Consider the following 27,995-nt stretch of genomic DNA (forward strand, 5'->3'; position numbering starts at 1 on the left):
CCCGGATTGGCTGCGCGGTGTCACGTGCCGATCAGCTGACCCGCGGCCGTAGCAGCGATTGGCGGAGCGGGGGGCGGGGCCCCGGGAGCAGCGGTGCCGCCATGTCCGCCGGGCCGGGCCGGGCCGGGCCCCGCTGCTCCGCCCAGGGCCTCGACCTCGATGCGGAGCGGGAGAAGATCCGCCGGGAGATCGAGCAGCTGGAGCGCAGCCTGCAGCCCGGCGGGGCCGACATCCAGCTGTCCCCGTCCGGCTCCAGCCTCAGCTCCGGTACGGGTTCGGGGGTCTCGGGGCGCTCCCCGGGCAGCCTCCGGTACCGGCGCTTTGCCCGTTCCCTTTGCACCCAAATACCGCCAGCAGTGAAATCCTGGGGCCTCAGCGGGCCTCGCGAGCTGCTGTGTGAGCCGCAGCATCCCCCGGCGCTCCGGCGCCTCCTGCAGCCGGTGTCGCAGGGCCGGGAGGGGCGGGCGGCTCTGTCCGGACAGGCCCCGCTCGGGCCGCACGGCTCCCTATGACTTAGGTCCTTGTGTCGGGGGGCTCCTGCTGCTGAGTCTCTGCTTCTCCTGCCTTGGAATGTTCGCTTGGCTGCACTCCCCGGCGCCTCTCGTGTGCAGAACCACGATTCAGCTTTGCTGTAGTTATCCAGAGCTGCTCTTGTTTCCTTCTCCAGAAAAAAAAACAACAAAAAAAGCATAAGTGGAGTATAACTAAATGCACCTTTTAGTTGACAACGTTGTCGGTATCCAAAGCCACTGATGGTCATGTCTGAGACCTCTCTGGTGCTTTTTCCTCTGTGCTTTAATTGAAAAGATTTGGGTTTAAAGCTTTCCTTTTATCCCGCTACAATCAGCATTTTTGTATTTTGTTTGTCTAGCAGATGATGATGATGAAGAAGATGATGAAAATTCTCATGCTGAAATGGTAACTGTTGTCTCTTTAAGTATATAATTCCAGCTGTCTATTGAAGGGAACGGGAGGAAGGGAAACCTCACCCTGCTCTGGGGAAGTCCAGGCAATTGCCTTGGCTTTGTGCTCAGTAAAACCCGAATTTTGGGCATTCCTGCCCAGTACTTTGTTATTCAGTGTCAGAGATTTGTTCGTGTGCCAGGGTCAGAGCTCTGTGTCCCTGCAGTCCCCACAGGCTGTGGGTGCACAGAGGGTTCAGCTGAGGATGTGCTGAGTTACAGATCTGATTGTTACAGACCTGCTTTTCACTGTTTTTTCCCTAAATGCCTTATTTGCCTCAAGGAAGTGGAAATAGGAGAAGACAGCAGTGATGATGATGATGAAGATGATATTGAAAGCCTGCCCCAGGATCCAGAAACCTGCCTGCAGATGAACCATGTGTACCAGGAAGTTATCAAGGAAAAGATTGAGGAAGTGGAGCTGCTCATAGCACAAAACAAAGAAGAGCAGGTGAGCAATGCAGGAGTGAAATGCTCATTTCTGTGTTTTTCTGTGTTGCCATTTGCAATCCTTCCTTCCCCTCAAGCCCAGTGGTTTATTTAACTGATGATTCCATACTTTCTTACAATAAAAAGTGGGTATTTTACATGTTACATTTTAGCTTGTTGGGACAAGTTAGTATTTTATTGATCTTTTTTATCATCTGCACTGTGCAAACTCAGGAAGTTCCAAATCCTGCCTTTACCTCCTGAACTGATTTTGCACTGATTTGCAGATTTGAACTTTGCCTGGGCTGTTGTGAGGGTCCAGCCACTGCTCTCTGAAATCAGGAATTTGGAGGAGACACTGCTACTGTTCAATTCATTCTTGTATTGCAGAAGGAAATCACGTGGGAGCTTGAAGGTACAAAAACAGCCAAGGCAGGAGATGGCAGAAATCTACCAGCAAATGTGTTTTTGGGTCATTTTATGAAACCATACTTTAAGGATAAAGTAACAGGAGTTGTAAGTAAATATAAGCAGCTTCCAGGCTGATGTGTTTTCAGTGATGGATGTGCATTGTAATGTGTTTAAACTGTTCTCATTTCAGGGGTGTAACTGAATGTCACTCCTCAGCCTGAAACCTTTTTCCTCTCATTTGTCACTCCCCCTCTTTTGGAAATGTTTGTTCAGCCCTGTGAGTTCTGGGGAGTGGAATTGTAGTCACCAGGGGCTTGAATGTTCTTGGGTTTAATTTAACTTTGTCTTCATTTCCAGCACCCAATTCCATGCTGCTGTTTAAAGCACTCACTGAAATCTGATTGTCTGTGAAACTGAGTTTTCTGAGTTTCTGAGATTTTCTGTATTTTAGTTTTTATATTTTCTGAAGCAATTATTACTACTTTTTTTCCCATGTGTTTTTAAAAGGCCATCAGCAAAAGGAGATCTTGGCTTTTTGTGGTTGCCAAGAATCAACTATCATCATCCATATATTAATATATTCAAGCAGTTACTGGTATTATTTCCATTTCAATGATGTAGCTGTGATCTCTTGCTAACAAAGGTAACTAAGCAGTGTGAGTGTGACAGTTTGCACAAGTTTGAGTTTCCACTTGTTTTTGTAGCAGTTCATGCTGGAGTTTTAAGAAGAAACAGTAATTTTGTCTGACTCTCAGTGTATCTAACCCTTCTAATCTTCATCAGGGCCCTCCTTCCAATGAGGATGCCAAGGAAAAAGCAGCTCAGGGCATAAAATCCTTTGAACAGCTGCATTCAACCAAGTGTAAGTCAGTCTGGGTGCTCTTCTGTGTTCTAGAAGAGCTATAACATGTATATATTCATATAGCAAATGTATATATTCCTATTATTTAGTGTGTGTGTGTGCTCCTGTTTGCAGTTAAACATCAACACCTCTGATTGATGCACAAAAAAGTCATTAAAAGGAAATGGGGTGCTCTATAAATTATTTCAATGAGTCATTAATGACTCCTTTTTGATTTGTTCTGCTGCATCAGCTCTTGTGAGCACTCCTAAACCAAGTAAGGTGGTGCAAGGGATGAGGGAAGCTGAAGGGACACGTGCAGCTCCAGATGCTCACAGGGTGATTCCTTTGTTGGGGTCTCTTTGGAGATCTCAATAAAACTGTGCCAGAGGCTGTGCCTTGCCCAAGTCTGACACAGTGGTGGTTGTTTAGGCAGGGAATCTCACTGCAGAGCTGGAGGACATTCCCAGGGGTGCTGGGAGCCGTGGGTGTCTCCTGGCAGTGGTTTTGCACTGATGTCTGGCTGCTCCCCTGTCTGCTTTAGGGAAAACTGGAGAGAAGATGCTGCTGCAGAAATCTGTGGTGAGCGACCGCCTGCAGCGCCTGCTCCAGCCCAAGCTGCTCAAGTGAGTACTGCCCAAAAGTCCTCTTTTCTCCTGCTGAAAACATTGCATGGGAGAGGAGGAGAAGGGAGATGTGGAGATTTCACCTTCCTCCAGCAAGTTCTTGTGTTAATTGCTTGTGTTTGTGGGATTTTACAGCCATCTATTTCTTCCCATTGGCACTGTGATGTAACTTAAAATACTTGGCAGGGCTTGAAGCTGAATTTGTGGTGAGGCTTAATGGTGTGTCCAGCAAGGGATTGCTGTGCTGGGGCTGGCACAGTCTTCATGGCTGTTGCAGCAATCATTGGTTCTCTGTGTAAACACCAAAAGGGTTTATCTGAAACCTGTTGTGGGTCAGGGATTGCATTGAAGGGGCAAAAATATGGCAATGAGTGTGCCCTGTGAGTAAACCTGGGAGAAGAGTTTTGTGTGGAAATAAACTTCAAGGGGGGAGTGATAGTGGTGGGGAAGGTGTCCCTGCTGAACGTCTTCTGATGCCATTGACCTCATTCTCATCTAGCCTGTTAAGTAGTGATAAAAATGTCTTTGAACAGGTTGAGTTATTGGAATCAGAAACTGGAGAAAGTCAAGACTGAAACAGAAAAACAGATCTTGGAAAAGCAAATCAAAGACTTGGAGCGAGAAATAGAGGCAATAAAGTAAGAAGTCTTTCTATGTTCTTGGTGAAAAATGAAATGTCTTAGAGTTTAGCTCTAAGAGTTCCCTCCTTCTTCTAGATGGGTCATTGGTGTTGGGTTGTAAAAAATTAGGTGTGGTTGTGGCTCTGCCTGCAGCTCTCTCATCTCCACATTTTACTAAGAAATATGTTTGGGTTTTGATACACAAAGTGTAGTGCCTGCATCCATTTTAGAGGTGCTGCTTTAAATGATTTTCTTTAGCAACAAAGGAGCAAAGCTCTGGGTTTTTTTGTATTTTTGAGCTTTTGCTCATGAACAAATCTAGAGCAGTGTATTTAAATGGACATGGCATTAATTGTTTCTCCTGCTAATCTGAGTGCTCAGTTCTTGTGGAAGTCAGGAATAGGTGGGGGGAATGAGATGAGGCAGGATCAAGAAGACAAAGTGTTTCATTAACCATTTAATATGATTCTTTCTTCTTATTCTTTGTACCTTCTGCTTCAGCCAACTCCCAGAAAGTGACTTAATAGGAAACAGATTTGATGAGCATGACTGGGACAAAATTTCAAACATCCATGTGAGTTGGGGGAACAGCTTTTTTTATTACAGCTGTTTTATTGCTTCTGATATCTGTGTCCTTCCTCTTGAGAATCATCTGACCTGGTTTGCATCCAGTGTTTCCATCTTGCATTTCTCCAAGTTGACTGTTAAGTAATCTCAACTTGTTAAATTTGGTGATTTAATTCTGGGAAACTTGGCAGTAAGACATATCTGGAATGTGAAATACTGGTTTTCCTGTTTATCCAGGTGCCTTAATGAAACTGCAGCTATGAAACTAAACATACTTTTGTTGTTTCTTTTAGTTTGATGGACAACGTAGCTCAGAAGAACTGAAGAAGTTTTGGCAAAATTGGGAGCATCCAAGCATCAACAAAAAGGAATGGACTGAGGAGGAAATAGAGAAGCTGAAGCAGATAGCAGCTAAATACAACTACGTGGACTGGCAGACCATTGCCCAGGAGCTGGGGGTAAGGTCTGAGCTGCCAGGTTGGTTCATTCTGGCTTTACTTTGCCTCTTGTCAGGTTTAAAAAACAATGTTAATACTAATTCACTGTTAATTAATGATTTCTGAGGAGTGTCCAAGAACAGTACCAAGAAGGTTTGGTACTTTAGCTTTTCCCTCTTGCTTTTTGTCCTCCTAAATAACCAGTTACCTGCTTCTCTTTGTTTTCCTTGAATTAAGACAAACAGGACACCTTTCCAGTGCTTGCAGAAATACCAAATCTACAACAAAGATTTAAAAAGGAAAGAATGGACCAAGCATGAAGATGAGATGCTTTTAGAGCTTGTTCAAGAGATGAGAGTGGGAAGCCATATCCCATACAAGAAAAGTAAGTGACCCACAAGTGACAAACCTGTCATTCACCTGGAATGCTTCACTCTCCCATTCTCTTTTCCTTGGTGGAAGCTGTGAGCTCTGCCTTTCCTGTACCTATCTGGAGTTTCATTATATCAGCAAGAATTTAATATCTTTTGGAACCTTTATCTGTATTGGGAAATTGGCTGAAACTGGCTGAGCACTGTTTTTTAAGAGATTAAAGTGCTTCTTATGGCAATCACTGATTGCAACTGTTAACCAGATAAAGGAAGAAGCATTAATTACTACAGAGTTAAATAAACCTTTTAATTTCCAGTTGCTTATTACATGGAAGGAAGAGATTCTGCTCAGCTGATTTACCGCTGGACGAAGAGTGTGGACCCCAGCTTGAAGAAAGGACCCTGGACACCAGAGGAAGATGCTGTAAGTTCCATCCTCTGGGCCTGGGATTGCAGGGTGGGAATGTTGGACTGCTGGGGTGTGGCATGGCTGTAGATCTGAGCTTTAGCAGTGGCACAGAGGGTAAAACAGACCAAGGTGGGCACTTCACAGCTCAAGAGGGCTTAGAAGCTTCTAGTTTTGTCCAGAGATTTGCACAGGAAACAAACAGAACTGCTGCTGTCTCAGGCCCATTAGGGTTGCTTCTGGTGAGGATCTGAGCTCTTGCTCTGTCTGGTGCACACAGATGCTGATGGCTGCAGTTAAGAAGTATGGGGAGAAGGACTGGTACAAAATCCGGACAGAAGTGCCGGGCAGGAGCGACGCCCAGTGCCGGGGCCGGTGAGTTCAGGCACCCGCCCCTGAAATAAGGGAGAGCTCTGGGTAGCAATGCTGGTTTTCTTCAGGCTTGGAGTGCAGTGATAATCTGATTTTCACAATCAGGATTGAATGTTCCTGACTGTAATGTTTTCATTTTGAAGGTATTTAAAAGCTTTGCACTGGGATGTAAAGAAAGGCAGGTGGAGTTTGGAGGAAGAGGAGAAGCTGATTGAACTCGTTCAGAAGCATGGCCTGGGTAGGTGTTTCTGTGGTTTAATCTATAGAAGTTTAGAGATGTCATTGAGGTTTTCTCTTCTTTCACTGTGAGTCCTGCAAGCTCTGCTTTGTACTGATGATTGCAACATCTTTGTATTGTGTGTTATGGGTATTAAGGGTCTGAGATCCATTCATGCACTGACTCTGTCTCTTATCCAGGGAAATGTATAACAAGTGTGTAATGGCTGCATTGAAAGGCCCCTTGCTCAGTTTGTGGCACAAATGAAAATGTTCTGTGTCCTTTTCAGGTCACTGGAGTAAAATAGCTTCAGAGCTGCCACATCGGACTGGCTCCCAATGCCTGAGCAAGTGGAAAATCATAATTGGCTCTAAGGTACTGTGGAAATCCTGCTGTGTCACAGTGTCATCTCTTCAATTAAGTTTCTCTAAACTAAAAGTGGAATCCTGTGAAATCAGTAAAAAAATTGACATTGATTTCACACAATCAAGGTTTTTGTTGTGGATTTCACAGTTTATTTCTTTGGTGGGTAAAGCAGCCTTTGTTCTGAAGGGTTGAAGTTAATATGCTATATATTTGTATATTATCCAGAGTTCTTTCCTGCCTTGAAATGCCTGTAAGGATGGGATATATGTAGGTTTTCATGTCTGTACCTCATGAGTTGCCAGTTTTGGTCCCAGGCACTCAAGAAATTCTGGTTGCTTAAGACTATATTGAAGATGGACTTGTTTCAAAAATCTCATTTCCTTTGGAAAAGGAAACTTCCTGATTTGAGAGAGTTGCAAGCCAGGGGTGAACACTGACTAAAACTTGTGTGTGCTTGTTTTTCCAAGAGGAAAAGATCTAGGGCGACCAAACAATGCAACAGTGAGGAGAGCTCCAGCCTGTCAGAGAGCAGCGGTGAGGACATGGAGCTGGACCTGACAGACTGCACAGAGGAGGAGGTGACCAGAACCACCAGGAAGGAGTGTGCAATCCCCAGCATTGACCTGTGGATACCAACAGGGACAGACATTCAGGAGGTAGCCAGAGAGAGATACCAAATCCAATCCCTCCTCTCTGCTGCCAGGGCTGGCACAGGGAGCAGCTGCAGTGACATTCCAGGGGCAGGATGTGATGAAGACAAAGCTGTTGATAAATCATGTGAGCTGAACACCCTGCTGAGGGGCATTGCACAGCCCTATTCCACAGATGTGCTGGTGAAGAATGCAGAAGAAGTGATAGCCAAGGTGAGCTGGGATGGGAGCTTGGATCAGAAGTTAGAAGGGAAGCGCAGCTGCTGCAGAAAGGGCAGGATGTGATGAACAGATAACATCTTGATGTTCATTCCCTTGTTAAATCAAAAAATGTGAAGATAATTACCCAGTCAATTCTGGTTTTTGAGTTTTTGGTAGATTCCTCACAAAAGCTTTTATGAAATAGGCATTTTGTGTTGTGATGATGCACAAGGATTAAAAGTAAAGGTCTTCAAAGTTGATTTCATTTAATAAGATACCTTCAACAGCAGGAATGTTGAAAACTTGTACCTGCTGTGCACATCCAATGCAAATAATTTTCTTGGAGTGACTTTCTCTTCTGTCTTTTCTTGTGTGCTTTCATCTTCAGGCTTCCCAGTGTGGAAAAGAAGTGCTGCAGGTTAGCCTGGAGGATGTGAGAACAATATTAAGGAATAACACGAAATTCCAGAGGAAACTGGTGAGTGCCTCTTGTGTCTTGTCTGCTTCTGTGACATGAGCACTGCCAGGCTGTGCTTTGTAGGAATTAATTTTTATATAATTATAGATCCTGCACTGTAATCCCAAGAGGAAAACTCACAGTTTTTTGCCCTAACTGCCCCATGAATATTTTGTCCTGGGACTAATGGCAGAACCTTCCTAATGGGAACTCTTAATTGTGTGTTTTTTCATGCATGGCAATTACAGATACTAAAACCTCCTGCCAGCCTTTTAGCCAAGCCCCCTGGAATGGGTGCAGATGCTGGCCAGGATGTCCAGGAACTGCAGGAGCTGCCAAGGAGAATTCGGTACAGGTACAAGGAGCACTGGAGGAGGCTGAGCCTGGACAGGAAGCTGCTGATGGCAGTGACCCCTTGGGTGGGCAATGTGCTGCTGCCCTGCACCTTGCAGGCTGGGAGGAGAAAAGGTATTGGAGACCCATCCTACCTTTGTCCCTACTTTCTGATGTCTCCTGAGTGAATTCCCAGCTGATTTTGATGTTGGATTTCTTTCCAGCTGCTGCTATTCACAACAATAAGTCAGTTGGTCTCACCAGCACTCCCCTGTTTGCACTACTCATTCAGGCAAGTTTTACTGTCCTAATAGCATTACTTGCTTTCCAACAGTGGGATTCTTTATTTCTCAGTATTTGAGGCTTAAATAAATGGTTTATCTTTGTTTCTTAAAAAAATAATCTAATTATTGGACTAACCTGCCTTCATGGTTTGCATATGAAATTTCTTAAATAAGTCCTGCATCAAAAGTCTGATCCTGCCAGGGCTTTTTCTCTAAGTGTAAAATATCCCCACAATGTGTGAAGTGTGTCCCCTCTATCTTGCTTTGTCACTGACCCCACCAAAACATTTTTGTTCTCCATCAAATGTTAATGAAGCTCTCACCTTGCAGCTCTTCCAGATTGACACCAAAGGCTGTATGAAGATTATTAAGGAGAGGAGGCTGAGGCAGTTGGAGCTACATGAGGCTAATGCAAGGAGCCCTCAGCAGGTATTGTGTTTTTAAGCTTTTCCCATTGAAGTCTTGACTACAATAAGCACTTTCATTGTGTGGCCACACAGTTTATATGTGTGTTAGCAGTTTGTTTTGGTTCAGAGGCAGAATAAAATGCTGGCTGTATGGCCATTTGTTCAGGAGGTGGCAGATGTGGGTTTGATTCACATATGTGCTGTTTTAATAATCTTTAAATTTATCAGAAATATAATTTAATATACTTTTTTTTTACAGGCCTCACAAAATACGGAGACTTCTTCAGGTACCTACCAGAACATTTATTTTTATGATGTACAAGAACTTTCACATAATTCATCACTGTTACATTAATAACCAGTTTAACTGAAGGAGAACTTTGGGGACAAACTTGTACTGTCATGCTCGTTTTTGCTAGCTCTTGGATCTTTAAACATGTTCCCCTTTGGTAAGGACTGAAAAAAAACCCTGGAGGGCTGGGGAGCCAGTGGCACTGGACCAGTTCAGGGGGGTGTTAAGGTACATTGGTGGCCCATCTCTGATTTCTGGGGGCAGTTACCCCTTGTTCAGTTGTCAGGACATGGCTTGATTAAATCAGGACTGTAGTGTTGTAGGAATTCTCACAAATGGGAATTTTGACACATTCCTTGATGTTTAATGAGAAATGGCTTTTGGAAATACTGTTCATTCACTGTCACTTTATGTCCTCTCCTCTGCAGGCAACTCATCCCAAGCTTGTTCTCAGAGGAATTCCCAACAGGGCAATCCGAAGGGTGCTGTCAGGAGACAACCTGCTGTGAGACCAAGGGACACTCCCACTGATGCCTGGGAGAGCTGTGCCCCAGCTGGGCAGGGAGCCCCCCCAGCCCAGTGGCAAAGGCAGAAGCCTAAAACTGTCTCACAATTGCTGTGGGAGAAGCGTTTAAAGGAGTCCCAGGCCAAGAACATCATGCAGAGGACAGTGCTGCTTGCCCCACAGCAGAGGCCAGCCAGCCTGCTGCCTGCTCTTGTCACTCCACAGGCTGCTTCTCCCGGGGTTCCCAACAGCATCCTGCCCTTCAGGTGGGTTGTGACCGCCCAGGCTCTGTTCCCCTGTGATGTGCAGGCTGTGGTGGGTGTTCCCCAGGTAATGCCAGCTGCTAATGGGAGAAATCAGTTTCAGACAACTGTGGTTTCCAATGGCAATGTCTGTGCTTTGGGAGAGACTCCTGTACCAGCTGGAGCAAATCTGCCTCACCCCAGCAGTGCAGAGACAAAAGGACCAAGTTCCCAGCTGAAAGGAGTTCCTTTGGGAAAGGCAGCTGACCAGTGCACAGTTCTCTTACCTGTGGCCTCAGGGAGTCCTGGATGCACCACATCCACTATTTCTGCTGTAACCCCTGTGCGTTCAGGTGGCTCCTCCATGGCTCCAGATTCCTTTGCAGCTCCAGCTGCCAGCCCAGTCCTGTGTGCTGTGGTGCTGCCTCAGACACAGCTCCCTGCCAGCACTCAGGGCTCTGGTTCCCAGCCTGTGCCCAGTCTCACCAGCTTGGGAAGGAGCAGTGACTCCATCACAACAAACAGGTCATCCTTCAACCCAGACAGCATCAGGAAACGGGCTGTGCCCTGTCCAGGAGCTGCAGCTCCTCACAACAATGTCCCAGGGAGCTCTGGTTGTTCTCGTGCCCAGGCACTGAGGAACAGACCCATTGCCTCCAAACCACCGAGTGCTGATGTCCCCCCCCAACCAAGCACTTCAAATGCAGAGAAGAATCTCCTTGACTTCAGCCTGATCTCCCTGGAGGACGAGGGGCTGGTGAAGGAGTGGCTGAGTGGGAAACAAGGTGTTCAGGTGCCATCACTGCAGACCAGGCTGCCTTATCTGCCACCTTTCCTCTGCAGTATAAAAACCCTCTCAAAGCTCCTTGTGCAGAAAGCAGCTCTGGAAGAGCAGGCAGCCTCTCTCCTGCCCTCTGAAGCCAGTGGGGATGGGAGCACTGGGGATGTTTTCCACGCTATTGGAGAACTGGTGCAGCAGAAACTGGGTGATAACCCTGCTTACCTCCTGCTGAAAGCCAGATTCCTGGCAGCCTTCACACTCCCAGCTGTCCTGGCAACTCTGCCTCCTCCCAAAGTGACAACAACTCTGTCAGCCGGCGTGAAGCAACATGAGGAGAGTGATGACGAGTGGCAGAGTGAGAAAGAAGTGTCTGAGGAAGAGAGTTGTGGGAAAAAATTACCAGGAGTACGAGAGGACTGGAGACTTAAGGATGAGCCTGGAGACAAAAATGCTGATTTACTAAATCAGGTAAAACAGATTCCAGGGGCTAAAAGCAGAAAATCACTGCCAGATAAATATTGCACTGGAATCTAGGGGGAAGCCCCCACTGTTCTTAAGTGTAGCAGAAATTTGGTCCTTTTGAATAAACACGGTTCTACAGCTGATGAAGGGAAAAGCTCTGCAGCTCATCTAGGAGGGTGAAAGCCCATGGCTTAGGTAGCACCTTAAACTTGCCATGACAGTTCCCAGAAGTGGGCATCAAAGCTCCCTTCCCTTTTCTGTTTATAATCTGCTGCCCTGGCTCTTGCATTTTTCAATTCAGGCCTTTGTTTTCACTCTGTAAATTGGTATTTTGTGCATTGTCTGACATTGGTAATGGAATGTTGTCCCGTGCTTCAGTTTGAAAGTAAATGAAAGATTGTTTCAGAAATCTTGCTGAGCTGCCTAAATCAGGAGGGTGGCTGAAGGGGTTATTTGTAATTCTCGTGGTGTTGATCATCTCCTGCTTCTGTTGCAGGGCATGAGGGCTGAGGAGAGCCCTGCTCAGTCTGCCCTGGGCTCCTGCACTGACGAGGATGATGCCAGAGCTCCCCAGCTCAGGAGAAGTACCCGCCTCAGGAAGAGGAGGAGGAGGATATGAGAAGGAAATGTGTCAGTAGCTCCTCAGTGGTTTGTACATCTTGCTGAGAAGCTGAACCACATTTGTCTGTGGTTCAGCTCAGACAGTGAATCATGACCCCAGGAAAGGACTGAAATGATCTCTGCTCTTGTTCCCTGAGGACACAGAGTTCTACAGTCACCATCAATCACAGCCTAAGGCTGGTAACATTTTGGGGAGAGGGAAAGTTGATGTCTCTATGATAAAATTATGTATAAACTCATGAAATTCCAACATTTGGCAGCCTTTCAGTTCATGCCCTGAACCCTACTTAGTATGCACCTAATTGGTAGCACTCTACAGGCTTGACAGTGGAGTTTTTCTTTAATACTTCATCTTTGAGCAGCTTGGTGGGGTTTGGGGTTTATTTCCCCTATTTGGCTTCGTTTCTGTACAGTTCTAACAGCTCACCTTCTGCAGGGTGCAAATGGGTGATGTCCTAATACCTGCTGAGGCTTTTGGTGCACCAGATGGAATGAACATGAAAAGTGTTTGAGTCACATGGTTGTCAGATGAGACTGATTGAGTATTTTTTTCTTGAAAATACATTTCAGGAACTCCAAAAAATGTCACTTTCCTGTAAAAATGCTGTGACTGATAGGAGCTGTTTGTGCTTTGTTACAGGGGTCACTGGAGTGAGCTCTGCCTGCATGGCAGAAGGAGATAATCTTTGCATTGTTCACTTTTACCACCTCCAATGCTTACTTGATGGACCTGGGGAAGAGGAAAATGCTGGATTGATTTTCCCATCCCTCAACAAAATCTGCATCTGTAGGCAAGGTGTAAAAATGAAGGAAACTGTCTGGAGGGAAATCTTTCAGGCACAGACTTCTGCTCTTTCAAACTCCCACCTGCCATAGATGCTGAGGAGGAATATTGCTTGAAATCCGGGGAAACGAGTAATGGTGGTTATTTATTTCCTTCTTGTGTTAGCCCCTATTTATGTGAATGTTTATCCCTGTTCAGAATATGTTAATTGGGTGTTTTTTAGTGCTGTGGCAGTGGCTTTGCTTGGTAACTGACTGAATACTGTGGAATAAGCAGCACATTAATTTTGTATCAAAATGACTCTTTAAGTATTTGTTGAAATACAGATGTTTTATTTTTCTCACTTAAAAATTACTGATGTGTTCTGTGTGGGTTTTTTTCCCCTGGTAAATAGTGCTTTTAATAATGTGTGTATGAGAGTGATTGCTAATGAGAAAAATGAAGTTTTCAGGCTGCATGAAAACCAGGGAAAATGGGGAGAATGAATATTCATGTGCCTAAAACTGCAGGATTGAATTAGGATTCTTTCTTGATTCTTCCACAGCCTGCCCTATACAGACATCACAAATCACTTTAAAAAAACTTGTTTCTTCATTTATAACCCAGCAATTTCTGTCTCACAGAGAGGTGCAAGGTTAGCTGAGGCAAAGCTGATAAAATCTAGAGGGAAAGTGCTGTGAAAGCTTCATTCCCCTGCACTGACTGAACTTCCCTGAGTGTAGTGGGGAGTTTGAGCTTTTCCACAGGGGCTCTTCAGGCAGAGCTGGGGACAGAGGGTCACCGGGTGCTAGTGTTGCTATAATTTGGTGTCAAGACTTTATGGAACAATAGGAATGATTGTGGAAGGCTCTCCTCTTGGCAATGTACTCTTCTTTCCATAGGCCACTATAGATAGCAGTTTTCCAGGAAATTCAGCTGTGGCAGGAGCTGCTGCACAGCTGTGCCTGCTGTGTCCAGGCTTTTGCAGTGAGGAACTGGTGGAAAAGGTGAACTGTGTTCTAAATCTTTGTTCGCCTTGGCAAATGCTGCTCAGAAGATGCCCTTGTCAATTATTTGTGGAAAAACTGCATAAGCAGCAGTTGGCTTTGTCCTTTATCAGGATTAAATTGATTTGTCACTAGAATAAAACCTCCCCAGGCTAAATTGGTCAATTAACAAGCACACTGATTACCTTCAGCAAGGGCACAGCTGACACAAGTACTGCATCTTTTTTTAGTGTAAAGCTAATTTAATGACAAGAAACACAGACTGGAACAATCTCTGAGCATCTCTGCCCTACTCCTAATGATAACATGGAAAAACTCTTCATAAACTTAGAAAGCAGAACAAAGAGTAGAGTGGGAAGCTGATGGGAACATGTGTCATGCTGCCATGGCATCAGAGCCTGTGTGTTCTCCAAGCTTTTTTAAAAAACACTCTGAGTTCAGCTCCAGGGCTGTGGGAAGTGGGGGAGGCAGGCTCAGGTCTTCTGGTGATGCTCAGCATCATCACAATGCTGCTTGCTGGGCTGCTCCTTTATTGCTGCCATGGCCACAGCTTGTCATTTGGGAACCATGGGTGATGTTCCTTGCTTTGCCAAGACTTTATTCCCTTTCCCTTTCTTGTCATAATTATGCTGGAAGCTTGAGGACATCCCAAATTAGAGGTGAAAAGATAGAAATCATTCTTTTCAGCTGAACTCTAAACTGAGAGTGAATTCTTGCTGCCACCTGTTTTCCTGGAGAAAGATGTTAACAGCTGGAAAGCCTTTGAAGATCCTCTTTTTTCTAATTGCGTGGCTTGTTTTGTCCCCTGGAATCAGCTGCACACACCTATGGCTGTGACTTTCATTCTTTTTAGTCTTTCTGACCTCTGCACAAGGAAACTTTCTGGACCCCAGCAGGTACTTCAGTGGGACAGATTAGAAAACAAAACCAGAATTAATCTGAAGTCATTGCCTATGTGTTGCTGCTGACTCACGATGCCATTACCATCTTTCTCCTCTCGCATCACCCATTCTGGCTTCCCCTTTTCTTATTTATCTCTTTTTTTCTTCTCCTTCCCTTTCCTGTGGTATAGCTGAGTAGTTTCCCCTTTTTTCTCAAACGAGATTTGTTCCTGGAATTATCTTTTCTCTAATCAGAATTCAGAGGGAGGCTGCACCCAAGACAGGTTTTCTCAGAACCAAGACACAGGAGGAGAATCAAGGAAGCTTTTGTGACTGCAGAGGTGAAGGTTGGTGATACAGAATGGCTGATATTAACAGGGGCTAAAAGTTTATTTTACAGTGAAGTAAAGTGTCAGCTCTTGTGAGTGCTAGATTTATTGTCTGTGTGGTCAGACAGAGCACAGGGATCTCACTGGGAGGTGGAGAGGGAAGAGTGAACTGCTTGTAGAGAAGAGGCAAAAGCTGATTGAAACACTTCTGCATTCTCAGTCTGTGATGTCCATGCTTTCACCACCGCTGCTCTGGGGCTTAGGGGCTTCTTGATTGGTTTTTTGGTGGTTTTTTTCCAGACAGGACAAGGCTGCTCAGTGATTCCCCCCACTGCTGACATGCTGGAAGAGGACAATGATGAGATCTGTTGGAATAACCTGGAGAATTTCCGTGTGAAGCTGATCTCAGTGATTGACCCTTCCCGGATCACCCCTTACCTGCGCCAGTGCAAAGTGCTCAGCCCTGATGATGAGGAGCAGGTTCTCAATGACCCCAGCCTGGTCATGCGCAAACGGAAGGCAGGTGGGAGCACTTCAAGTGCTTTTGTGGGGTATCCAGGCCAATGGCCTGGAATGGCCTGGTTTGGGATTCTCTGGGGGGTTGGACACTGGAAGGACTGCCCAGGGAGGTGCTGGTGTCACCCTCCCTGGAAGTGTTGAAACAAAGCCTGGATGTGGCACTTGGTGCCATGGTCTGATTGACAAGGTGGTTCAGTCATAGGATGGACTTAATGATCCCAGAGGTCTTTTCCAACCTAATTTATTCTGTGATTAGATCCCAGGGACTTTTGCATGGGGAGGAAGTGAAGCCATTGTTTCTTAAGTTATAAAAAGATAAAGAGAGAAATAACTGTATAGAATATCCTGTTGCTACGATTTCAGGTGTTCTCCTGGACATTCTTCAGCGAACAGGACACAAGGGCTTTGAGGCGTTTATGGAGAGTCTTGAGCTTTATTATCCCCAGCTGTATAAGAAAATAACAGGCAAAGAGCCCAGCAGGGTTTTCTCTATGATTATAGGTAATGTTTGTGTTCTCAACAGCTCTTCCTTTGGTGCTGCTTAGCAGAGTCAGGAGCATTCCCTGCCTTGCTCCATGTGTGCTTTGGAAGGGTTCTGGGAAGGGAGGCTGGACTGGGGAGCGGGGGGAGGAAGCAGAAGGGTGAATTCTTCCTTCTGCCTGTTGTGTCAGTGATTCTGTGGTGCAGGAAGGCACAGAGCAGAGAGGCACAGTGGGGATAATTTGATCCCCACACATCATCAGGGCTGGCTGCAGTGATATGGAGGGGAAACTGAGCTCTGTGTGTGCCAGGACAGCAGAGAGTGACCCCTGCCCCCCCAAACAGACACGGCTGGCGAGTCTGGCCTGAGCCAGGTGCTGATGAACGAGATCATGAAGCTGCAGAGCGCGGTGCAGGAGGAGCGGCGCAGGGCGCAGGAGCTCACGGTGTGGCTGCACTCCAAGGAGGACACCCTGAGGGAGATGTGGGTCAGGGACAGCCTGCTCCGCAAGCACCAGGAGCGGGCCCAGAGGATGAAGGAGGAGAGGGACAGCCTGAGCAAGGAGCTGCGCAAGTGCAAGGACGAGAACTACAGCCTGGCCCTGAGCTACGCCAAGCAGAGCGAGGAGAAGAGCGCAGCCCTCATGAAGAACAGGGACCTGCTGCTAGAGGTCAGTCACAGTTTCTCCAGCTTCCCCCTTCTTACCTGGCCCTGGAAGGCTGCACTGAGCACCTTGTCTTTGCCAAGGATGCTCCAGTCCAGCACGAAGCACTGAGTATCTTCTCAAGCAGGTGTCTTTGGGGTGCCTAGCTCAGCCTGTAGGCCGTATTGCACAAGCTGTGCTGTGAATAATGACCAGTCTTTCCCTCACTCAAGGCTGCTCTCACAAGGGCAGCACAGGAACATGTACCTGCTAGCACACAGGCGGGACTCTGGTCCCCTGAGCACAAAACTTCCTGAGGAAAACAGAGCTGGACAGAAACTTGCTGGGGAACAGAGAACTGGTTTTGCAGGCCAGAGCTTTCTCCTTGCTCCTGCTGAGCTCTGAACCTTCTTGTAGATAGATCAGCTGAAGCACAGCCTGATGAAGGCTGAGGATGACTGCAAGCTGGAGAGGAAGCACACGATGAAGCTGAAACACGCCATAGAGCAGCGCCCCAGCCATGAGGTGGTGTGGGAGATCCAACAGGAGAAGGAGCTGCTCTTGGCCAAGAACCAGGAGCTGGAAAACACTCTGCAGGTTGGTGGGGTGGTTGAGTATGGACTCAAGGGATTATTTGTAGCAGCCAGGGCAGCGATGCTGCAGTGAAGATTGTAGGGGTCAGTGGTTCCTCAAGAGCCGTGACAAGAGAGAACTGATACGGAGTTAGGTGGTGGCCCTGTCTCACTTCTTCCTTTGTCCTGCAGGTTGCCAGGGAGCAGAACTTTGAGAAGAGCCTCTCCAAAGAACCTCTGGAGAATGACTGCAGCCAGACTGTGGAAGAACGCCGGGAGCTGGTGAACACCATTTACAGCCTGCGCAAGGAGCTGCGCCGAGCCAAGGTGCTCCAGGACAAAGTAGGTGCTGCTGTTCAAGTTCCTGCTGAGGGCCACAGGTAAGACAGGCAGGTGAAGCACCTGCAGTGTCTTGCCTGTGGAGCAGAGCAGCTGCTCAGGAGCAATCCCTGCTGTAGTACCTGTATTTCAGCACTCCACCTGTGGCAGGTGACAGCTCAGACACCCCATGGAGCTCTGGCCAGAGCAGTCTGTGCCACAGAGCAGGAGTGGGGACAGTCTGGCTTAGACTCTGCCCACAAGCAGGTGCTTTTGACCTTGTGTCAGCAGTTTGCAGAGGAAAAAGAGGTGCTGGAGCTACAGTGCACATCTCTGAGGAAGGACTCCCAGATGTACAAAAGACGGATTGAAGCCGTTCTGCAGCAAATGGAGGAAGTAGCTCTGGAGAGAGACCAGGTGATAAAACATTCTTCACAGCTTTTTGGGCAGACAGTGCCACCCTGTCTGTGCTGTTGTGTGAATACCACGTGTTGTCCCTCTGCACAGGCTCTCCTGACCCGAGAGCAGTTCCATGTACAGTATTCCAAGAACCTGGTGGAGAGAGACGCCTACCGCAAGCAGATCCGGGAGCTGGGGGAGAGATGTGACGAGATGCAGCTGCAGCTCTTCCAGAAGGAGAGTCAGCTCCTGGCCACTGAGGCCAAGCTGAAGAGGCTGCAGCTGGAGCTGCCCACACTGGTATAATTCTCCTCCCCTTGGTGGGATTGGGAGGCTGAGGACGGGGTCAGACTGTGGCTGTTCCTACGCCTTTGCACCTGAGCAGCTCCAGCTCATCAGGCAGTGAACACACCTGCCTGAGCCACCATCAAAATTAATTAAAACCATTGCCATGCAAATGCTTAGTATAGAAAATGAAAAGTGTCATGCTTTCTATGACCTCACCCTGGTTTCAGGCATGGAAAAGCTGGACAGATGCAAGCTCAGGCCACCTGTGTTGGAGCATTTGTGAGGGGTTCCTCAACCACCAAAGGGTGACTCTATTTAGAGACTGGATGTGGGCCATTTGGATGAAATGGGGAGTTAAGTTTTCTGCAACTAAATTAGATATATTTTAATTAATATGGCATCTTGTGTACTTTCTTGAGTGGCCAGACAGGGGTGTTGGAAGCAGCAAGTCCACACGTCTCTGCTTTTTGGAGCTCTCACTCTCCTGTATGTTCCCTTGCTGTTGCTTCCTTGCTTATGAGGAATGATTATACTGGTTTTGTTTCAGACCTCTGACCTGGATGACTCCTCCTCCAGAGATTCCCAGGAAGTGAGTAGGGTGCCTTGTTTACCTTTCACTTTCCGTCTGGGATGATTTCTTGTTCCTCACCTGTGCTCAGTTCCCCAACTATCAGCAGTTTTCAATGGCTCAGGCTCATTTCAGTGATACCAAAAAGTCCAGAGGCAGCAAGACAGTGACAGAATCTCCCTGTGTCCTGAAGTTCTAAGTGTAGGACACAGTTATGGCATTAGTCAGCAAGATTTGTTGTGTCTAAGCAAATCAAGGGAATTGAATTATTTTGAATTGCTTTTAATTGTCTCTCTGGTGTGAGAACAGGTAAAAATAAGTCTTACCCTGGAGCCATCTGTAGTAAAGAGTTTTACTTAGTTCATAACTTCAGTGAGGGAGTGATTGTCAAATTGTCTGGAGGCCAAAAGTATAAATGAGGACAAAGGAAGCTGGACCTATTAATGGAGGATAAATCCATGAGCAAATCTGTAACTCCTGGCTCAGTCTGCTGTTTGCTGGCAGCAACAGGGAGGGAGAAGTTGGTTGTCCTGGGTTTTATATTCCTTTATCTGTTCCTATAGACTGAGCGACAGTTCTGATGTTCGTGCTCTGTTTTTTGCCCCACAGCTTGTTCTTCACAGTCACCTGGATGAAGATACACAGATAGCAAAAAGTAAGGGGAAAACACTGAGTTTTGGAAAGTTCTGGAGAGGATACTCCATTCTGTTTTACTTTCCTGGAAAATCTAAATGATCTTTTCATTCATTGAGATGGGAAATTTTTCACTGAAACTAAACAGCACTGATCCAAAAAGGCTTTTTTTAATTATTCTAACTTGTTCAATTCAAAAATATCTATTGTAACACCTGTTCACTACAGAAGGAGTTTCACCAAAATAGGGCCTGGTGTGAAGTGTCATGATATTCACAACTTGAGGAGCGGGGAAGAATAAATGATGGATAAAATAATGATTAACAAATTTCTCACAGGGGCCTCTGACATGATTATTTTAATGCAATGAGCAGAGGAGCTGCTTGGCAAAGGTTTTTTTTGCTGCTGCTTGAGTTGGAAATGGAAAGCTCTGTCTCTTTCTGAGCGTGGTGGGGAACTCCACCACTCTGGGAAAGATTCATGGCTCAGTTAAAATGAGAAGTAACTTGTGATTGATCACAGGATGGAATTCTGAGTGCTTTGGGCTTGGTTTCAGTTCTGCTGTGGACTCTGTGCAGTTACACCACAGCAGTTGGAAGAGCTGCTGGAGAGAGAAGTTACTTTGCAATGGCAACTCTGACTAAAGCTATGATGTTTTTTATCTTTCAGAAGATTGCCTGGGAGTACAAAACCAGAAACTCAGCCCTCAAGAGAGCCATCTGCCCCCAAAATCACCAAGTGTAAGAGAATCTTTGTGGGCTCTTCTTTACTGTGATTGGGGTTTGGGATCTCTAATATTCTCATTAATGATGGATCTACCAGCTTGGAGAAGCAGGTCAGCAGCTCCTGCTTTTCCAAACTCTGAGCACTTAGTTTAGAATCCACCCTCCAAAAAGGGTGAGCTCCGAACAGGAAAACATTTACAGTGGACATTTCTCCATCTGTGCATAAAAGCTTCTTCTAATTACATTCTGCCCTTCATCTTTGGGTGGGGATGTTTTTGCAATTGTCTGCAGAATTACTGTTGGTGCAGAAAACAGACTCCCAGAATTGTAGATGTTGAGGGAATAGATGTAGTAAAACTGTGTTAAACAGAAGCATTACCATCCTGCACACACAGTTAAAAACCTGCTGGTACTTGACTCTGCAGATGCGGGAAGCAACCTGGTGTTAACACGGATCTGATCAAGAATAAATTCATATGATTTTGGTTTGGTTTTTTCCCATTTCAAGGAGTGTGGCTTGGCCAATGAGGAACTGGCAGAAAAGGAGAGGAAGAGGATGAAGGACTGCTTTGAGCGTTACCGAAGGTCTGGGCTGCAGTAAGCAGGGCTTATCTGGAAATATCCATGATTTGTATTTCCCTTTTCCTGTTCCCAACCTTGATTCATGGAGGGCATAAAATGAACCACAAAAGGGACTGACACATGCTAACAGTATGAAATGTTGATTGTTTGTAGAAAACACTTTCTAAAAGTTGTATGTCTGGTCTTGTTTTCAGAAAAAGAGCAATGAGAAGGGCACCCAAAGACCGGCACCATGAGGTGGACTGGGAGAACTCCTCTGGCAGCGACAACACCGACACCGAGGGCTCCTGAGGGAGGGACAACACCGACACCAAAGGCCCCTCAGGAGCCAATCTGAGGGGCCACCAGCTTGTGTATAAGGGTGGCTGTGCCTCTCAATTTCACTCACAACGGACTGTTTAGATTTTAAAACCACCCAAACAACCATTTCTGAAAAGTGCTCCAGTGACACTATTGCGTGGCTCCGACGCCCGCTTAATAAACAGGTTTAAATATCTGCGTGTGAGGCAGGGCCGGGCTGAGCTGCGGGTTAATTACGGGTTAATGAAGGGCATTGCCCGACACCCTCATGGCCGCCGCCCGCACCCAACATGGCCGCCGGTGCCTCAGGGCCCGCCCCGTGCGCATGCGCGGGGCCATGCAGCGTGCGCTGAGGGCGCTGCTCCGGGAGCTGCTGCCATGGCGGCCCCGCCGCCCCCCGCCCGGCCTGAGGGGCCCGGCCCGCAGCGCCCCGGGACAGCTCTGCGGTCCTGCCCGCCCGCTCTGCACCGCCCCGGGACAGCTCTGGGGCCAGGCCCGCCCGCTCTGCACCGCCCCGGGACAGCTCTGGGGCCAGGCCCGCCCGCTCTGCACCGCCCCGGGGCCGCCGCCGGCCACGCACTATCGCCTGGTGTACACCTGCAAGGTGGGCGCGGGGCCAGGGGGCTCTGAGGGCACCGTCGCTGGGGTGGCCGGGGGGCTCCTGGTGTAGCTGTTTTCTTAGTTTTAAACTTGCAAAGACTAACCCAGAATGGAAGAGCACTCTGGAGGTTTCAAATCCTTCGTGTTGGAGAAGGATGTTCGGGATCTTGTATGTCTGAGGGTGGAGATCCCACAGTGTCTGTAGATGCCCCTCATTAGGGAGTCACAGAAAGCAGTAAAACCTCTCTCAGCCTTTGTGTCTCGGCCTGAACTCACGACATTGTAACAGGATGGAGCCGACTTAGGATAGTTACGAGGTGAGAGAAGTAAGACACTTTTAATGGCAAAAGTATTTTTGTCTTAAAAGTTCCAGGAATTGCAGTTACCCTGCTCATAAAATTCATTTTGTTTTTTAGGTGTGCCAGACCCGCTCGGCCAAATCCATCTCTAAGGCTGCCTACCACCGAGGGGTGGTGATCGTGACATGTCCTGGCTGCGGGAACCACCATGTCATCGCCGATAACCTGGGCTGGTTCTCCGACCTGGAGGGAAAGAGGTGAGAGTGTCAGCAGGATCCTCCTCACACCCTGCTCCTAGGCGCAGCTTCCTGTGCTGGTATCTCGTTTCACTGATTTTTTTTTTTTTTTGGAATGTGGCTCATACCAGAAACAGAGTTTCATCCAGTTTGTTAAAATACACAGACTCTATTTTCAGTTACTATAATTTCCAGACTGTCGCTGTCTGGGATCCAAATAAATTGGTGTGAAGCTGCAGCCGAAGCTGTGGGATACACAGGGATCCTTATTGCTGCCAGCAGGTGATATGTTGTTCCCCTCAGGCCTTATCATTTCACTGCTGGGTTTTCTTGGATGTTTCAAGTGTGTAGATTGATCTGCTGTGGAATTCCAGTGATTTCTAACTTCCTGAGATATCTTTAAAAGCTTCTGTTTAGCTCTAATTGTTAAATTATTGATCCTAGTGGATGAAAGTACTCCCAGAAGGTTGGGGTGGTTTTCTGTGGTTAATTTTGGGTGGTTTTCATGGGGATGTGCCTGTGATTCCCTGTGTAGTGTCAGTCCTGAGGGCAGAGTGCAGTGGGCCTTTGCTGTGGTGTCACTGTTGGTTCTCAAATCACTGTCCAGGAATATCGAGGAGATCCTGGCTGCCAAAGGGGAGAAGGTGAGACGTGTGGCTGGTGAGGAAGCCCTGGAACTGCTGCTGGAAAGCTCGGCAGAGCCCAGGCCCCAAGGTCAGCTGGCAGAGGGGGATGGCGGGGAAGCCCCCCCAGATCCTGGCAACAAGGGACACACCTGACACGAGGGATTGTGGCCTGTGGGACAGATGTGACACGTGGCATTGTGGCCTGTGGGACAGACCTGCCATGTGGGATTTGGATCATTCTGCTTGTGGCAAGAGACTGTTCACCTTCATTCTCTGATTTCAACTGTTTGTTTTTAAAATAAACTTGGGCTTGGGTTTTCTCTGTTGTGTCTTTGCCTGGTGTAGTTTGCCTTTGATCAAGCTGGTATCTTTAGAGATGGTTGTGGATTTTTTTTGCTCTTTTTTCTGGTACTTGTTTTGCTGACTTTCAGGCAATAATTTCCAGTGCCTCAGCAATGTCCCATGCCTGGTTTTGTTCCCTGCTGAGAAGGCAGCCAGAAATTCTTTGTCTATGTGTGTTTAACCTAGTGAGATGCAGCTGGAGCTGGAGGTTTTAGGGATGCTCAGGTGTGGCAACTGAAAGGGAGCAATTGATACCACCTGAGGGGATAGGTCCCAAAATTCTAAAGCTAAAATGACCCTGCAGGAAAGTCAGATCACCTGCTTTTAATGCAGCCAAATGCCGCTTTTATCTGTTCTTTTGACATCTTCCACAGTTTTGTTTCTGTGCCACTCATGTCAGGGTTGAAAGTTTTGTATTTTGATCCCACTCGAGCTCCAGCATGGGGGTTTTACAACTCCTTGTTGGTGAGGGGGAGTGTGTGGGTGTGAAGGCAAAATTAATAGTTGTGGAGCATGGTGGAGAGAGGTGGAGGACCTAGAAAGTTGTCTTGGCAGATATTGAGGGGCTTATTAGTGCTATTGCAGTATGTTAAGATTAGTTAGAGATTTAAAAAGTAATGAATGACAGATGTAGGAGTTTGTCAGCACTCAGCTCTAGTAGTGGTGGATCAGGCACTGAGGTGATCATGTTGTGCTTTGTTAGGGCTGTGGGATAGCTGCTTTCTTAGGGTTTTCAGCTTGCCAAAGACTAATTAAGTTTGGAAGAGCCTTCTGGAGTCTAATCTGCTTGTCAGAGGAGGATATTCAGGATCTTGTGAGTATCTCTAAGGGTGGAGATGCCACAAGTTCTGTGGATCCCCCTCATCACTAAGCCACAGAAAGTGGCAGTAAAACCTCTCTCAGCCTTTGTGTCTTGGGCTGAGCAAACCCAGTTCTCACAGCCAGGCAACTCCAGGTGCCTGTGGTGCTTCATCAGCCAAGGATTCAGTGAGGGCATTGCAGGCATTAATGACTTTCCTTCATCTGGAGTGTTTGTTACTATTTTATTTGTGTTGCATTCTAAGTGTTGGGTCAGAGCACCAGGAAAGTTCCTGTGGGCGTGTCAGTGCAGAGTGATGTAACAGGGGCAGCAACTTCATCAGCCAGCTCCTGGTGAGACACAGCTCTCCCTGAAACAGCCAGCTGCTGGAGTGACCCAGGATTGCTGTGTTCTCCCCCTGAGCTGTGCTGCTGGCACCTATTAGCACCGCTGGCAAAGTGTTTGTTTTATTACCTTTAATCTGAAAATCAGTGTTCTGCTTCCATGGTGCTGATACCTTTGATGGGGTGGAACAGAGCAGCTGTTGCAGGATCTGTGTTGCCTTGGAAACAACTAATTTACAATTTGGCTTTGTTATACTGTTTTCCTTACCTTTCTTACCTGTTACTGGGCCCCAGCTACAGGAAGGTCGTGTGAATTTTTGCTGTGTTATAGTAAAAAGTAGCAAAATCTATGTTGGCTGTTCCTAGATTTTAGTGTTTCCTTGTCCCAGTGCCCTCTGTCACCAGGTGCTCTTTGGGGGCAGGACAGAGACAGGTCCCTGTGCCCTGGGGGTCCTCTGTAGCTCTGGGCATGGAGGGTGGCAGTTCTTGCTGCTGCTCTGAAGGTTCAGGCCAACATCAGGGGAAGGAATTTGCACACAGTACAAAAATATTTGCTTCTAAGAGATTTCAGGGTTTCAGCTGAATGTTTCGCTCCCTTTCTAAGCTGTTTCTTCTAAAAAACGTTGTGTCATGGGGCAGTGGGTTTGTTCTGGAAAGGGACACAGGTAAGCACATGGGTTTGCTTTAGCCAGAGGCAGGGAGGGAGGAGAAGCAGCCTTTCTCCTGAGTGTCTTTCTCCAGGCCTGACATCAGCCCTGTCTTGTGAGTGCCTCTGGATGCTTGTGTACAGCTGGGTAGGAGAGGGCAGGATCTCGTGTTTCTGCTGGATTTTTTAAGATTCTTCCTCACAAGGACCTGCCCTACACTGGGGACAGCTCTGCTCCCAGTAACTCCACAGCTGCAGCAGCAGCACTTCACGGGCCGGCAATGCCGCGCCTCTCCAGCGGATGTCAGCAGCAGAGAGCTCTTCCCGATGTGGGAACGAGCCTGGCAGCGTGGGAGAGAGGAGGATACAGCACAGCAGCCGCTGCTGCAGGCTGCTCTGGAGACTCAATGGTAGCCAGTGCCTTCTGCTCAGAGTGAGCCTGTGCTGCTCAGGATGGAGACACAGGAGGTGAGACACCATCACTCACTCCCAGGGCTCACCTGCTCCTGGGCATCTGAGCCTCTGCACACCTGGGTTCTGTCCCCAGCTCACACACAGGGCTGCTGTGCCCAGGCACGCAGAGGTGTGAGAACACCTGATGAGAACAAGCTGGTGGCTCTTTATTAATCTGTGATCAGGGCTGGCAGTGGCCAGCACAAATAAGCCAGACATGGGAAACCCAGCCATGACTTGGCTTCATCCTCACACGGCTCAGGATCCAAACTGCTGCTCCCAGCCCGGTCCAACAGCCTGCTCATGGCTGCTGTGCTGTTGCTGTGTGTCTGCTCCAAGGGCTGGGGCCAGGGCTGTGCCCAGCACTCCCTGCCCTTGTCCCCTGGCTCTGGGGAACAACCCAGCTTTGGGCCAGGCGCCGGAGTGGCACCAAGACTGGGCAGAGCCTGAAAGGAACTGCTCAGCCTCTCCTCAGCCATGCAGGGCTGCTCTGTCTGCCCTGTAGTCCTGGAAACTTCTGGGCAGGGAATTCTCAGGGCTTTGTGCCTTCTCTCCACAGCCACATCCATGCTGGCAGGCAGAGCTGGGATGGTGGTGGCTGCCAAGAGCCCCCTAAAGTCTAAAGCAATGTGGAGGTGGGTGCACAACACATTTCTTAGCACAGGTGGTGGTGTCTGTTACCAGAGACCCCCCCCCCCATTCACCCCCATCCCTATTCCAAAGGGCCAGGATTAATCCTGCTGTCAGCCAAGAAATAATGGAAATGAGTATTTGCACTGAAGCTTAGACACAAATATTTATTAAGCACAATTCCCCCCACCCCTTCCCCTTGAGCTGTACTCATTTCTAATATATTAATCCATTTGGCAGATTATTTTTTAGAAAAAAAACAAGTACCTGTGGGTTGGAAATTCCCCATTAAAATGACATTAGCAAATGCACATGTAAAAAATAAATAAGCTCATACATTCAAGTATATGGCAAATAATACCTCAATAATACCTCTGAAAGCTTAATGGTCAGGTTCCAGTTCACCACCTGGCTGAGAGCTGCAGAGGCCTGAGCCTGCAGCTGGTCAGGTACTCATCATCATTGTTTTCCTCTTTTACAAATGCCAGCTTAGCTGGTAGGTACAGGATGGGCATCTCCTCCTCTCCCCTCTCCAGAGCTCTGCCCAGCCCCAGCCAAGCAGCAGGTGAGTGCTCCCAGGTAGCAGGTAAACTGCAGCTACCACTCCACATGGTCAGTGCAGGCAGGGTAAATGCCCCATGAGCAGCATCACTGGTCTAAAAATATCTCCCTGCTGGTTGGGAATGTTTCCATCAAATGCATTTTGAATGGAAAGTGCTGATTTATTCTCTGCAGGAACGACGCTGCTTCGGCACAGCTCGGCGCTGGAGTTTCTGAAGTCCAGCATAGTCTCTGGTCAAGCAAAGGAAAAATACTGCACCTCCTCAGGTCAGGTCCCTGCTCCCCTCCTCCAGCTTTTCCAGCTGGTCCAAAAGGGGAAGGAATGACAGTAAATGTGAGTTCCCAGCCAGCCCCCCAGGCTGGGGCTCTCCTGAGGCTCCAGTGGCTGGAGACAGGCGGACAGAACCAGAGTGTCTCATCACGAGCAGCTCAGTGCTGGGTCAGGGAGAAACAAGGGGAGGGAGGGGCCCTTGGCCCAAGCTGCTGTTGGACACAGAATGCAGGAGGGACGAGCCATGGGCAGAAAGCTTTGCTGGCTGTTGAAGCAGGGCTCTTGTCACACACAGGTTCTGTCTTGAACACCCTCACATTGGCTCAGTGGGAGCAGAAGCTGTCCCTGCTTGCCATGGGCTGAACACTTGGGGCAGAGACTCTTTCCTCCTTCCTCCTGCCCAGGAACAGCCCCTGCCATGGGGGTGCAGTGGGCTCCAGAGGTAACAAATCCCACTAAAGCTCAGGGTGAGTGAGGGTTTGTCCTGCTCAGGAGGTCCTGCAGGGCTGCAGCTGGAAGCAGACAATGTCCAAGGTTCTCCAGAGAGTCCTCAGCAAACCTAAAATACACTCAGGTGTGTGGGACCACAATGCAGCTGGGGTGGAGTAAGGTTTAAAGGACTTGGGCTCTTTTTCTCCTGTAGAAGGAACAAAGCTGAACAAGATGTTCCAGAAAAGGATCCAGAGCCATTTCTGTCAGGGAAGACAGGAGGACTTAAAAATGGAAAAGGTGTTCTTCCCTTTCCCTGTTCAAATAGAAGTGTGGAAATAAAAGACATCAAGGCTGGAGTTAACTACCCCCTGTGGGCTCCTCCAAGTTCCTGGGGTTTTAGGTGATGAGCAAGGGGCTGCTAAAGTCTTCCAGGTGCTGTGCCCAGAGTTACAGTGGCCAAGTGTCCTAAAAAAACCCCTTATTTAAAAACTGTCCCCCATCCGTTGGGCTGTCCTGTAGGAACACGATGGAGGTGCAGCTCCCAGGACAAGACTGGGAGCACAGAAGCATTTGGGCTTAAAACCGCCTACTCTTTTTCCTTTTTAAAAAACAAAATAAGCTGAAACAACCCCCCCAGACCAAAGCCCAGTTCTTAGCTGGAACCAGGCCTCTGCTGCTCCTCCTCAGCCTCCTCCTGGGCTGAGGCCAAATCCACACGCTGCTCGTCCATGCGTTTGGCCTGGACACGCTGGATGAGGCTGAAGAAGTCTTCATCGGGCATGGTGGGGCCTCGGGGGATGGAGTCTGGTGGAGCACAGCGCTGGTCATCGATCCTGGAGGACTGCAGGGGGAAGACAGGCGTTAGCACAGGGCCAGGACAGCCCTGCC

At 47.8% G+C, this 27,995-nt stretch overlaps 4 protein-coding genes across 13 annotated transcripts in view; 3 read left to right on the plus strand and 1 right to left on the minus strand.

Moving 5' to 3' along the window:
* Positions 1–39: 39 nt before the first annotated feature.
* Positions 40–12,995, plus strand: SNAPC4 (small nuclear RNA activating complex polypeptide 4). 2 transcript variants are annotated; one of them, XM_086858607.1, is made up of 23 exons: positions 40–267; positions 875–918; positions 1,246–1,413; positions 1,782–1,907; positions 2,586–2,664; positions 3,188–3,269; positions 3,803–3,907; positions 4,391–4,463; positions 4,750–4,914; positions 5,131–5,278; positions 5,582–5,688; positions 5,951–6,045; positions 6,186–6,280; positions 6,549–6,634; positions 7,093–7,488; positions 7,865–7,954; positions 8,182–8,401; positions 8,491–8,558; positions 8,881–8,979; positions 9,217–9,244; positions 9,678–11,245; positions 11,736–11,869; positions 12,501–12,995. In XM_086858607.1, exons 1-22 carry the CDS (start codon positions 102–104, stop codon positions 11,856–11,858), a joined length of 4,131 nt encoding a protein of 1,376 aa, XP_086714733.1. In that variant the 5' UTR covers positions 40–101; the 3' UTR covers positions 11,859–11,869; positions 12,501–12,995. The 2 variants fall into 2 exon arrangements, with proteins under 2 accessions (XP_086714733.1, XP_086714732.1); XM_086858606.1 differs by having other exon boundaries at positions 59–267; positions 872–918.
* Positions 12,996–13,890: 895 nt separating this feature from the next.
* CARD9 (caspase recruitment domain family member 9) lies at positions 13,891–21,062 on the plus strand. 5 transcript variants are annotated; one of them, XM_086858608.1, is made up of 14 exons: positions 13,891–14,289; positions 14,767–14,858; positions 15,141–15,363; positions 15,723–15,860; positions 16,185–16,510; positions 16,901–17,080; positions 17,248–17,397; positions 17,665–17,790; positions 17,881–18,072; positions 18,608–18,649; positions 19,238–19,283; positions 19,931–20,001; positions 20,495–20,583; positions 20,763–21,062. In XM_086858608.1, exons 1-14 carry the CDS (start codon positions 14,001–14,003, stop codon positions 20,857–20,859), a joined length of 2,061 nt encoding a protein of 686 aa, XP_086714734.1. In that variant the 5' UTR covers positions 13,891–14,000; the 3' UTR covers positions 20,860–21,062. The 5 variants fall into 5 exon arrangements, with proteins under 5 accessions (XP_086714734.1, XP_086714735.1, XP_086714736.1 ...); XM_086858609.1 differs by having other exon boundaries at positions 13,892–14,289; positions 20,495–20,571; XM_086858610.1 differs by lacking the exon at positions 13,891–14,289 and adding an exon at positions 14,413–14,526 and having other exon boundaries at positions 20,495–20,571.
* Positions 21,063–21,069: 7 nt separating this feature from the next.
* DNLZ (DNL-type zinc finger) lies at positions 21,070–22,949 on the plus strand. The gene is made up of 3 exons (XM_086858617.1): positions 21,070–21,472; positions 21,885–22,024; positions 22,611–22,949. The coding sequence occupies exons 1-3, from the start codon at positions 21,137–21,139 to the stop codon at positions 22,780–22,782; spliced, it is 648 nt and encodes a 215-aa protein (XP_086714743.1). The 5' UTR covers positions 21,070–21,136; the 3' UTR covers positions 22,783–22,949.
* Positions 22,950–25,990: 3,041 nt separating this feature from the next.
* The window catches only part of GPSM1 (G protein signaling modulator 1), a 68,426-nt gene continuing 66,421 nt past the window's right edge, over positions 25,991–27,995 (minus strand). For all 5 annotated transcript variants that reach the window (XM_086858611.1, XM_086858612.1, XM_086858613.1 and 2 more), the window contains one exon: positions 25,991–27,948. In XM_086858611.1, coding sequence (XP_086714737.1) covers positions 27,760–27,948 — 189 coding nt within the window. In that variant the 3' untranslated portion in view covers positions 25,991–27,759. The remainder of the gene's footprint in view (positions 27,949–27,995) is intronic.

The sequence above is a fragment of the Cyanistes caeruleus genome, chromosome 20 (assembly GCF_971803275.1).
Source record: "Cyanistes caeruleus chromosome 20, bCyaCae1.hap1.1, whole genome shotgun sequence".
NCBI lineage: Eukaryota > Metazoa > Chordata > Aves > Passeriformes > Paridae > Cyanistes > Cyanistes caeruleus.

Excerpts from the sequence above, each read along its gene's own strand:
- CARD9 (XM_086858608.1), top strand. The coding sequence starts at position 14,001 with ATGTGTCATGCTGCCATGGCATCAGAGCCTGTGTGTTCTCCAAGCTTT. Across the intron at positions 14,290-14,766 it reads GAGGACATCCCAAATTAGAG|AATTCAGAGGGAGGCTGCAC; the intron begins GTGAAAAGATAG and ends TTCTCTAATCAG. Across the intron at positions 20,002-20,494 it reads TGCCCCCAAAATCACCAAGT|GAGTGTGGCTTGGCCAATGA; the intron begins GTAAGAGAATCT and ends TCCCATTTCAAG.
- DNLZ (XM_086858617.1), top strand. The coding sequence starts at position 21,137 with ATGGCCGCCGCCCGCACCCAACATGGCCGCCGGTGCCTCAGGGCCCGC. Across the intron at positions 21,473-21,884 it reads GCCTGGTGTACACCTGCAAG|GTGTGCCAGACCCGCTCGGC; the intron begins GTGGGCGCGGGG and ends TTTGTTTTTTAG. Across the intron at positions 22,025-22,610 it reads TCCGACCTGGAGGGAAAGAG|GAATATCGAGGAGATCCTGG; the intron begins GTGAGAGTGTCA and ends ATCACTGTCCAG.
- SNAPC4 (XM_086858606.1), top strand. The coding sequence starts at position 102 with ATGTCCGCCGGGCCGGGCCGGGCCGGGCCCCGCTGCTCCGCCCAGGGC. Across the intron at positions 5,279-5,581 it reads CCATATCCCATACAAGAAAA|TTGCTTATTACATGGAAGGA; the intron begins GTAAGTGACCCA and ends TTTAATTTCCAG. Across the intron at positions 11,246-11,735 it reads ATGCTGATTTACTAAATCAG|GGCATGAGGGCTGAGGAGAG; the intron begins GTAAAACAGATT and ends CTTCTGTTGCAG.